The sequence below is a fragment of the Chiloscyllium plagiosum genome, unplaced genomic scaffold, assembly GCF_037043375.1.
Source record: "Chiloscyllium plagiosum isolate Xiang-an unplaced genomic scaffold, Cpla_swu_hap1 HiC_scaffold_13, whole genome shotgun sequence".
Taxonomy (NCBI): Eukaryota; Metazoa; Chordata; class Chondrichthyes; order Orectolobiformes; family Hemiscylliidae; genus Chiloscyllium; species Chiloscyllium plagiosum.
Window position 1 is genome coordinate 33,725,006 of NW_028270151.1, and position 12,599 is coordinate 33,737,604.

Sequence of the window (12,599 nt, forward strand, 5' to 3'; positions counted from 1 at the left end):
TGATGAGAATTCTTGATGTCTAGCTTGTTTGGCATATTTGGTAAAATGGGAAGCTAAATATTAACAGATAGGTTTAATTCCCTTAACTGGCAGCTCACGTTACGTAGCAATAAACCAGCTCACTACTTGATGAAAGCATAAAAAGATACAATGAGGTGCTCCTGATCGGATGAGATGTTACTTCACCAGATTTCTCAGCTGATTCTCCCATGTCTCACCAGAACTCATGTCACTCAGACCCCGATAAGATTCTCTCATAAATCTTCTTTCTAACATGCTTTGTCATCATGCAATGGAGTAACAAGATATTACAGTCATACCAGCTTATATTATTTTCTTCTTGTACATAATTATTGACTGACATAAAATGTAATCCCATTTAACTGTGAAAAATCTCCCGGGACAGACTTTTAAAAGTAAAACAAAAGGTTAATTTTTCAGGCTAGAAAAGTCATTCAGTAAGCACAATGCTGAGTAAAGTGATAACAGCTCAGTATCCCTCACAAAAATCAACTTTTCAGTGCCGTTTAAAGTGATGTTAAGATTGAGAATACTGTGCAAAAAGTTCATTGATCTTCTGTAGATCTGTGATAGCGACAACAGCGCCCTATGAGCAGGTAGGGTATCACTGTAACTTGTGTTTTCATGTGGACACATGGATGCCCGTGGTTACTGTATTGCTTTGATGTGTTGTAAGCACAATGAGAGAGCGGAAAGTTCTCCTATTATTGTTATTGCAAGCTTTAGGTCCACACATTATTCAATTTGATTATGCATTTGCCATATTTTCTTTCCTTAAGTTATTAAGCAAGATGCAAATTCAACAAAGTAATTCCTACACTGTACCTTCATTGCAGTCTTTGCCTTCCCAATTGTCAAAACACCAGCAACGGTAGTCATTAATGAGATTCTGGCAGAATCCATTACTTTGGCATGGCTTGCTAGCACAGTTGTTTATCACTGTATTTAAAAGAAAAAGTTAATTAGACTAACTTTTAAATTATTAACTGATGTCACATTCATAATAGCTTTGCTTGAGAAATCGTACTTTCAGTGATAACAAATCAGCTCCTGTTTAAGATTATCTTATTTATATTGCTTTCACATGATGTGATAATTAAATCTTTTTCCCTCATTACTAATGTGATATCCTGTATATCCATTGTAAGGTACTGAAATTAGAGATAGAAATCACCTTGTTCGCAGAGTTTACCAGTATAGCCAGGCAAACAGTTACAGGAAAAGGCATTAATGGAATCTACACAGGTGGCTTCATTCCAACATGGTAGGCTTAAGCATTCATCAATATCTGTAAGAAACATTATTAAAATATTGAAACATCCATTTTGTAAAATATGATTTCAGAATGTACATGCAAATACACATATGACAGTGCTGACAACTTATACCATGCTTGTTCACCAACTCCAGTTAAATTCATTGGACAAATATTGCTAATTATATCTCAGCTCCATAGATGACAATTAAAAATGTTCTGCTTACAACATTGTAGGCAGAACTTTAAGAGGTTATTTTGCTCTTTGTTTTTGAAGAGAGGTTGTAAGGCAGAGGGTAAGAGCTGGATAGTTAAGGCCACTTATGTAAACAGCTGGGGAGGCCTTGGGTTTTTTTTTAAACAGGCTGAATGGGTGTGGCCAGCTCTCTCACGCCAGGATATCTGAGTAGCATCAGAAGCTATTGGGTTCTCAAAAGAGTTGGAAACTTCACTGAATGTCTCCTGGCTGCTACTCTCTCTGAATTTTCTCTTGTTTTTTTTTCCCTCCTGGATTGGAGAACTGCATGTGATAATCACTGTCTGAATTTGCCTTTTTTGCCAAAATGCATTTATGGGATGTTGCATATTAGTAATAACTTGCTTAATTAAAGCAACTTTAGTCAAGGGCAATGTGCAATTAAACAGAAAAGTTAATAGTCATAGTCCATCATTTACTTGCACAAACAGGAACTTTTTGAAATCCATTAAGTATTGTGAAGATATTGTATATGAATTATAAACACAAAGTAAACTCACCACAGCAAGTTAAAACAAGTCTGTTCATGTGTCAATTACTGTCTACCAACCTCCCGGATACTGAAAATTAATTATACTATATGTGGACCCTTATTCCTTATACTACTCAATCTTTCTTCTTCTTGCATTTATTTCTCTTTCTTAGGCAGGTTTGAATTTGATTTTACCCAATTGAATTTATACTTCTTTCTCAATCCTTATATTGATAATCATACAAACTTCCAGTTTGTTCAGTTAAAGGGATTCACAGCTACTTGCTCTATTCACTCAGCTTCCAGGTGCTCTGTGAAGAGTGTCACATATTTCTATTTCCCATTTTAAGCATTAACTAGACAGAGGCAAGTGTAACTAATAGTAAACTATTTATTTGCCATACCATGGCATGATTTGACTTAAAAGTGAGCACACTTGCTATTTTGAGTAGTTCAATTAGATCTTTACACTGCTTAACCACTGGATTTGCTGATTTAAATACTGCACCTCAACACGCTTCTATCAGTCTATTTGCTATCAGTTGGAGACTTCTGTGCCAAGCAATTCCAAGTCAAACCAGAATTGTATGGTTACAGAAACATAGCTATCAGAGATTAAAGCATCTCAGAATTATGTGCAGATTGCATGCTTTAAAGCGAGATCATACTTGTGGAGGGAAATGCGTGTTCTGAAGTTTCTTGATTTGACATTAACAGAATTAGTGACCATGAATTAAAGTACATTAGTGACCATGAATTAAAGTACATTAATGTTTTGAGTCGGGCAGCATTTGTGATGAGAAATCAATTTTAACTTTTTGGGTCCGATGACCATTCCTCAGAACTGGAATGGTCACTGGTCCTGAAACATTAACTTTGATTTCTCTTCACAGATGCTGCCAGACCTGGCGAGCTTTCCCAGCAACTTCTGTTTTTGTTTCTGATTTACATCATCCACAGTTCTTTTGGTTTTTAATGTTTTAAGTTTGTTAGTATTTTAGTTAAAATGTAAATTTTATTATTAGGTTCAAATAAAAGACATGAATAATTTTGTTTAACCATCCATATTGACTAAGTCATAATATAAATAAAATATATGTTCAATTGGTTCAATTTGTTTAACCTGTGACTCACACTAATCCTAATCACTTCTATATTTCAAAATATATATTGTATATATATTTGTAATGCGCAGAATTCTAGATGGTTAATCATATATCTTTAAACTTCATAAAATACAGCAAAATTCCAAATGTACTGGATACTAGTTTCATATCATCATCTTGAGAAATCCCTCTAACATTTGTATTGACATTCCCAACAACCAATCCCACAATAAGGTGTTAGGACACATTAACAAATGAATGTCCTGAATGGAAATATGGCATAACCAGTGGCATACCAGAGTTCAAATGGATTTGAACCTCCTAACCCAAATTACATATGAATTACCAAATCATCATCCCAGATAAAATAATTAGACTGAGTAATATCATCTCACCATTGCAGACTCTGCCTGTTTCATCTAAAATGTATCCAATGTCACAGTAACATGTGGGCTGTTCAGAGACTGGGTCAATGAAACATTCTCCATTTGTACAATTTAGTGTGCAGGAATCAAGAGCTATAATATCAAAGACAGAATAAATTATTGAAAGTGTTTCACATACTTATTTCCCATTTAGAATTTTCTACATGAGAGATTTTCTTTTAAACTTTCCCAAGACATATTCAACACAATATATAATATCTTAGATTCATTAAGAACCAGTATGTTGTCTTACTGTGCAACTGATGACTTGTCATTAAATAGCAATTGAACTCGACAAGCAAAAGTTAATTTCCTTTCTTTTCAGTAGAAAGGAAATTAATTTTTGCTTGTCGAGTTTAATTACTATTTTCAAAGACATTTCCAATCGAAACTGATGTCAGCATCTTCTGGGAACTGCCTAGAATCATTAACTTCATCTGCTTATTCAATGCTGTTCCTTATTTTATCAAGATACAGGGATGGAATAATTTGCTGGTGACCCCACAGTTATGACTCAATTTATAACTCCTTGAGTAAAGGGTTATTCCTTGCTAGACTATGGAGACTGGACTAGCCTATGTTTACATGGACTCTACTGAAACTAGGTTCTGCATGGTAGACTGGTTAGTAAAGTTAGATCACATGGGATTCAGGGAGAGCCTGCCAACTGAATACAAAATTGGCTTGACAATAGGCAACAGAGGGTGGTGGTGGTGGGTTGTTTTTCTGACTGGAGGCCTGTGACCAGCAATGTTCCTTAGGGATTGGAGCTGGGTGCACTGTTGTTTGTCATTTATATAAACGGTTTGAATGAAAATATAGGAGACATGGTTAATAAGTTTGCAGATGACAACAAAATTGGTCGTATAATGGACACTGTTGAAGGTAAGACTTAAGCAGTTATTGGTTGAGCCCTGAGTAGTGTTGTCGAACAGAGAGAGCGAGGAGTTCAGGTATATAGTTCTTTGAAAGTTGTGTTGCAGGTAGACAGGGTGGTTAAAAAGATATTTAGCATGCTTGCCTTAATTGCTCAGACTGTTGAGTATAGCAGTCAAAAGGTGTGGTGCTGGAAAAGCACAGCAGGTCAGGCAACATCCAAGGAGCAGGAGAGTCGAAGTTTCGAGCACAAGCTCTTCATCAGGAATGATGAACAGCTCATGCTCGAAACATCAACTCTCCTTTTCCTTGGATGCTGTCTGACCTGTTGTGCTTTTCCAGTGCCACATTTTTTGACTTTGATCTCCACATCTGCAGTCCTCACTTTTTTCCCGTTGACTATAAGAGTTGAGATGTCACGTTGTGGTTGGACAGGATGTTGGTGAGGCCACTTTTTGAGTACTATGTATAGTTTTGGTCACTTTGCTATAGGAAGGATACTATTAAATTGGAGAGGATTCAGAAAAGATTTCCAAGGATGTTCCTGGGACTGGAGCATGGGTGTTTGATCTATAAGGAAAGGCTGGATAGGCTAGGACTTTTTCGCTGGTGCATTGTAGGTTGAGGAGTGACCTGAAAGAGGTTTATAAAATCATGAAGGGCAGAGATAAGGTGAATAGCAAAGGTATTTTCACTCAGGTTGGGAGTTCAAAACGAGAGGGCAAATTTTTAAGGTGAGAGGAGAAACATTTAAAAAGGACCTGAGGGGCAACATTTTCATACAGAGGGTGATTCATATGTGGAAATAAACTTTCAGAGGAAGTGGTGGAGGCAGGTACAGTTACAATATTTAAAAGTCATTTAGATAAGTAAATGGATAGGAAAGGTTTAAAGGGATATGGGCCAAACGCAGGCAAGTGGGATGAGTTTGGGAAACTTGGTGGGAATGGACAAGTTGAACTGAAGGGTCTGTTTCCATGCTGTATGACTCTGAGTCTATGACTCAATCAAGTTAGTCATTTGTCTTTTGTCAATTCCACATTGATTTTCATTTATTAACATTTTTCAGGTGTTGATTAATTTTAATCAGATTAATGTCTGTAAAGGTTCCTCAAATGTAAATAATAGGCTGATTACCTTGTAACTGCTAAATTTATTCCTCTCCCTTTTCTCTTGAATAGAATTATAATTTGCAATCTTCCAGTCTTTAATACCACTCCTATACCTGGACACCAAATGGAATATCTTGATCAAAACCTCTATTATTTCCACCCTTTCTTTCCTTAGCAAGCTGGATTACATCTCATCCATTTCACTACGCCAAACCTTTTAAGTACCTCATCTTAACCTTTTTGTTAATCTGCTGCATCCACTTGACCAGAAACTTATCTGGACCTATCATTCACTGTTCTTGCAAAGTGTTGCTTCCCATGTATTGTCCCCTCAAAATATTTCCTCAATGATAACGTATGTTAAATGTGTAATAGATGTTAAATGTTTACTTCTGAGCTGCACGAATATTCAAGAAGGTCAATTTCATGTGAAATTAAGAAGTTCACTGGACAGGCACCCCTTCCATAGACATGATATCTGACTAATTAATGACCTCTGAATACTTTCTATCTCCTCTGACTCTGTACAGCCTGGTTAGATTTGAGGCCAATTTTGATTTATCTGAAGTAATCCCTTGATAGATTATTAGGAATATCAAATATATTTAATCATTTGGGCCCAGATTTCTTTGCGAGGGCCTCATTTCATTAACATGTCAATAAAGGCCCAAGTGAATTTAGCCATGTTTTAATTGGCCATTCAGATTAGCACTGGACTTTGCCCCAACAGACAGATTTGGATAGTATTAGGGCTTTAGTAAATGAAAATTGATTCTCAGTTTGTTGATTGACTTGGTTGCATATTACGTTGACTAAATGTGGAATTGTCATCCATGACATACTAGTAATCAATTGAATGTCAGGTACCAATAAAGTATGCAAACTTTCATTTGTCTACCATATTGAACCACTAATAAAGAGAAATCGGATATTACTTGCTGTAGCCTTTCACTTACCTGTGCAAGTTTCTCTGTCCGAACTTAATACGAATCCTCTCTGGCAATTGCATTCATAACCTCGACTATCTTCAAACTTATAACGCTCAATGCAGATCTGTTCACATCGACTTTCTCCATTGCTACATTCATCTGAATCTAAGTGTAATATCACAATTTTTAAATACATTAGTAACTCAGTTTTTACTGCCGTCAATTTTCTTTAGTTGTTCTTCACTCTTGAAAGCATGAATCATTGTGAAAACAGGCCCTTTGGCCCAACCAGTCTGCACCGACCCTCGGAAGAGCAACCCACCCAGACACATTTCCCTCTGACTAATGCACTTAACACTCTGGACAATTTAGCATGGCCAATTCACCTGGCCTGCACATCTTTGGACTGTGGGAGGAAACCAGAGATCCTGGAGGAAACCCACACAGACACGGGAAGAATGTGCAAGTTCCACACAGACAGTCACCTGGAATCGAACCTGGGATCCTGGTGCTGTGAGGCAGCAGTGCTAACCACTGAGCCACCGTGCCGCCCCACTTTCTGACCACTTTCTGGATGCTCCGAATTTCCTTCTTGCTAGCATTACCACACCTATGCTGCCTACTGCTTGTAAATGTCAGCAGGTAAAAATCAGATGCCAATCCCATTTCCCTCTGTCTATTCCCATCTCTACCACTTGTAATGTATGAACCATAGCATTATGTGGAATTACACTAAATGTGGCACATGGAGAGGGAGAGCCTAAAGAAGCTGTCTTTCTTTTGAACCACTAACCTGATAAATGTTTCTGACTCACTGAGTCCTGAAGACAACATGCTGTTGTAGAATTTGAGGATTGCTGGAAAAACTCAGCAGTTCTGGCACATCTGTGGAGAGAAAGCTGAGTTAACGTTTTCGGTCCAGTGACACTTCCTCAGAACACAGTGTTGTGAAGAAGGATCACTGGACCTGAAACATTAACTCTGCTTTCTCTCACAGAATGTGTCAGAGCTTTATGAAAGATTATGTTTTGAGGAGCAACTTAAAGAAGGAGAAAGATAGAGGGATGAAGAGACTTGTGGAGGTTATTACAGCAGTTAGGCCGATGTAGCTGATGTTACATGGCCAATGTTAGGGGATTTGAGATATTCAAAATGTTAAATTTGATGAATACACACAAGCTGAAGGACAACATTAACAATGTTAAATTGGCTAAATAAACCAAGTGCTGAAATGTAAATACAAATATGCAGTAAGTAATTCCAGACATTTGATTTTACTCTGTTTCATGTGATAATGTGCCAGTTTTCCTCAGTTAATATCTAAGCTCATGTATGGACACGGATTTAAGTTAACTGCAGGAATAAGCCAAAGAGCCCATGTTCAAATGATTAAGTGAGGAATAATGTTAGAGAGTTATTTGCAAAGACTTTGAACAACAGCGCAGAGGAATGAAGCTACAAACCACAAATAGAAGTATTGTCTGGAGCCATTGAAGAGACAAATTGTCTTACTGTATTGTATTTTGTAAAGAAAAGCCAACTATGGCATTTTAAATCAGAGGCAACTGCTCGCACATCTTTATGATGTTTTAGTTGTTCTTGCAGTATATATTGCTCATAAAGTGATAGATTAGCAAAGCATTAAGGCACTTTTTGAATGTACATTTTTTTACAGCCTGTAGCTATCAGCACTTGTCCACAACACTACAGAATGACTCATGACCTATTGTAAGAGAGTTCAACAGAGCCTAATTATTTGCAACATTAGAATGTGCAGTTTAGGATATTGTTTGAATTACATGTCTCCCACTCTTAAGTTCCTTATGAATATGAGCACTGACCTTTCACCACTAGCAAATATTACTAATTTTCATTTGACATTCTGAAATATCATATTATTATTTTAATTAATTAATGAAAATAGTTAGTAAATTCAATTTCTGAAATAAATCAAAATATGATTACTTAAAAGATTAAATGTCAATTCATTCAATGTTGATGAAATTTTAACAATGGGTTATGGAGCCACAATAAATGAAGAAGGCGTTTGGTATGCTTTCCTTTATTGGTCAAAGCATTGTGTATAGGAGTTGGGAGGTCATGTTGAGGCTGTACAGGATATAGGATATTTGAATTATTTTGTGCAATTCTGGAAGAATGTTTTGCAACTTGAAAGGGTTCAGAAAAGATTTACAAGAATGTTGCCAAGAATTGGAGGGCTTGAGCTATAGGGAGAGGTTGAATAGGCTGGCGTCAGAGTCTGAGTGGTGACCTTACAGAACTTTATAAAATCATGAGGGGTATGTATAGGGTAAATAAACAAAGTATTTTCCCTGTTATGGGGGAGTTCAGAACAAATGCCATAAGTTTAAGTTGGGAGTGGAAAGTTGAAAAGGGATTCAAGAGGCAACTTTTCCACACAAAGGGTGGTGCTTGTATGGAATGAGCTGTCCAAGGAAGTGGTGGAAGCTAGTACACTTACAATATTTAAAGGGCATCTGGATGGATATATAAATAGGAAGGGTTTAGAGGGATATGAGCAAAGTGCTGGCAAATGGGACTAGATTATTTTAGGATATCTGGTCAGCATGGACAAATTGGACTGAAGGATTAGTTTTCATGCTGTACATTTTTATGATGCTATGTCTAATGCAGAATCAATATGACTCACCTTTGCTACACATTTGATTTGGATTTCAGTTGATAGAATGGGATTCTGGTTACCACCAGTGGAACCAGATGAAACAACTGGTTCACACACATTATAGGCTAACAGCATGGTACTTAAAATTTTATACTTGACAGCCCAAATATATAATTATTTCATCAACAAACTCAAGCTTCAACACAATCTCTCAAAACTCTGGATTTGCAGTCAACACTGCATTAACTTTTCACAAAATTGCATTTTAGTTTCTTAGATAGTATGTCCTAAATTATAAGCATGGAAAGTGATTCTTAAAAGCTATGTGGAAACTGAATTTCCAAAACCTACAATTATTGGTTTTCTTCATTGACGATGTCATGTGGGTACTTATCTAAAATAGATTCATATCATGGTTATGGAAAGCTACCTTAAGATAAAATGAAAGCTAAAATAGTTAACTGATCAATGAAATATATACAGTGGAATCCTCTGTTTATTATTATTGTTTCAGATTACCAGTACCAAGGTAGTATGACTTCTTGTTTCGTTCATTAGATTTAACATCATTCCAGAAAGTATTTTCACATACATATACACCTTTGGTTTTCACAATAACTCACTGATTTGTTCTTGAATTTTTCCCTTGGCGTATTGAGGTCATATTATTTCTTGATGTCATAGCCCCTTTGCCACAATATATGGCAAAAGGAGCTCCAAAACCTTCGGTCAGAAAGTAATAGACTTGTGTGACTTCAATTTTGACAATTTTACCTGTAGTAACATTCAACGATCTTGTCAGAGTTGCACTGGTTTTGCTGATGAAGTGAACATTGACTGTGTAGGTTTGACCTGGGCTTAGATCAAACAAGCTACATGTGTTGTTGTGAAAGTTGAAAGTACAGAGCAAATATCCAATTCCAACTGATTTCTCAATGTTGTAGACTCCACATATTTCAAAGGTATTGTCTGACCAGTTCAAGGTAAAACTTGTGTTTTTGATGTTTTCTGCTGAGATGACTCCAAGGTCTGAAGCAAAATATAAGTTAAGCAACAAAGATTATGCTATAAAATCAAAGAAACATCCTATAATTAACAATGATATGTTTTGAAGGTTTGAGTGTTTAATATTTGTATTTTCCATGTGGCACATCTAATTTTACTTCTACTTCAGAAGTATAAAATTTATGTAAAAGAACAAATAAAAGTACCAGGCTTCCCTGTTAAATTTCTACCTAGTCTAATTATTAAGTTGCTTTCTTCTCAAGGATGAGAGTTACCAATAACTTTTAACTGGACCTTCTTTCATTTACATTCATCACCATCAATAATGATCCACACACTTGTTGTTCCCTCTCAGAATTATTGTGATGCTAAATTTAAGATTGCTTTAATTTAAGTTGTGAGTGGGAAATTGTTTCACTAACTTGATTGAGTTTTTTGAAGAGGTGACAAAGAAAACTGATGAAGGCAAATAGTAGACTCTGTCAGTTTGGAGTTCAGCAAAGTGTACGACAAGGTAAACTGGTTAGTAAGATTAGATCACATGGGATCCAAAGGGAACTAACCAATTGGATATAAAATTGACTTGAAGGTAGAGGACAGAGGGTGGTAGTAGAGGGTTGCTTTTCAGACTGGAAGCCTGTGACCAGCGGTGTGCCACAAGGATCGATGCTGTGTCCACTGTTTTTTGTCATTTTGTCAAGTCGTTTAGAGATTAATATAGGAAGTATGGTTTGTAGGTTTGCAGATGACACCAAAATACGTGATGTAGTGGATAGTAATGTGGATGATCTTAGAAAACAACAGGATATTGATCAGATGGGCCAATGGGCTGAGGAGTGGCAGGTGAAGTTTAATTTAGATAAGTATGAGATGTTACATTTTGGAAAGGCAAACTAGGGCAGGATTTATACAGTTAATGGTAGAGTAGTTGGGACAAAACGACCTTGGGACAAAGGTGCATAGTTCCTTGAAAGCGGAGTTGCATGTAAACAGGGTGGTGAAGAAGACATTTGGCACACTTGCCTTCTTTGGTCAGAACACTGAGGATAGGAGTTGGGACATCATGCTGTGGTTGTGCAGGACATTGGTGAGGGCACTTTTAGAATACTGCAGACAATGCTGTTTGCCCTTCTATAGAAAGGATTTCGTTAAATGTGAGACAGTGCAGAAAAGATGTACAAGGATATGGGAATGGAGGATTTGAGTTATAGGGAGAGGCTGAACAGGCTGCAGCATTTTTCCCTGGACTGTTGGAGGCTAAGGGGTGACCTTATAGAGGAGCGTGGATAAGGTGAATAGCCAAGGTCTTTTTCCTCATGTGGGGGAGTCCAAAACTAGAGGTACAGGTGTAAGGTGAGAGGGGAAAGATTTAAAAAGGACTGGAGGGGTAATTTTTCATGCAGAGTGTGGAATGGAATTGCGTATATGGAATGAGCTGGTTGGGGCGGGTACAATTACAACATTTAAAAGGCATGGATGGGCATATGAATAGGAAAAGTTTAAGGGATATGGACCAAATGTTGGCAAATGGGACTAGATCAAATTGGATGTCAGGTCAACGTGGATGAGCTGGACTGAAGGGTCTGTTTCCATGCTGTATGACACTTACACTCTATGACACTATGAGTTGATAGAATCCAATCATTGCATACCTAGAGCATTGCTTTCGGCGTTTCTTATAGAAATTTTTTCATTCTAACAATCTACAACTGTTACATTCTTTTTTATGAGAAAATTAATGGACAAGCTCTCAATGTGCTATTTGCAAAAGATGGCCAGCTCAGACTACTCAGCTCCTGTCCTCATTATTGCCTTGGTCCAGACATGGGCAAAAGGTCTCAAATTCAAAGGTGAGGCGAGAGTGAATGCCATTGACTTCGAGGCTGTATTTGACTCTGTGTGTCATCCAGCAAAAGTGAAGTCAATAGGAATCTGGAAAAATAATGCTTTCACTGGCTGAAATCATTGCTAGCAGAAAGGGAACCAGTTGAGGTTGTTCGACGTTAATCGCCTCAGTCAAAGATACCACTGTTGGTTTTCCTCAGGATGGTACCATTGGCCAAACCACCTTCATCAATTAACTTCCCTCCATCATAAGGAGGGATGTTCACTGATGATTGCACAACGTCCAGTACCATTCGTGACTAAAGCGATCTATGCCCAAATGCAGCAAGATCTGGGCAACATCCAGAACAACCATACTTGGACTGATAAATGGCAAATAACATTTGTGCTGCACAATTATCAGGCAAAGACCATCTCCAACAAGCCAGAATTTAATTATCGACCTTTGACATTCAATGGTGTTGCCATCATTGAATCATCCACTATTACCATGCTGGGATTTACCATTGACCAGAAACAGAATTGGATCAGTCATAAAAATTCTACTTTTAGATGGAGCAGACCAAAGATTAAGAATTCTGTGAGAAGTAATTCACCTATGTCTTTCCAAAGACAGTCCACCATCTATAAGGGACAGATCAGGAATGTAATGG

At 37.2% G+C, this 12,599-nt stretch overlaps 1 protein-coding gene across 2 annotated transcripts in view; it reads right to left on the reverse strand.

The window, feature by feature from the left end:
• Positions 1–12,599, reverse strand: part of LOC122556039 (mucin-4-like) — a 115,369-nt gene that overhangs the window by 70,947 nt on the left and 31,823 nt on the right. For both annotated transcript variants that reach the window (XM_043702426.2, XM_087993477.1), the window contains 5 exons: positions 9,871–10,125; positions 6,480–6,617; positions 3,506–3,628; positions 1,196–1,309; positions 847–960 (listed from right to left, as the gene is read on the reverse strand). In XM_043702426.2, coding sequence (XP_043558361.2) covers positions 847–960; positions 1,196–1,309; positions 3,506–3,628; positions 6,480–6,617; positions 9,871–10,125 — 744 coding nt within the window. The remainder of the gene's footprint in view (positions 1–846; positions 961–1,195; positions 1,310–3,505; positions 3,629–6,479; positions 6,618–9,870; positions 10,126–12,599) is intronic.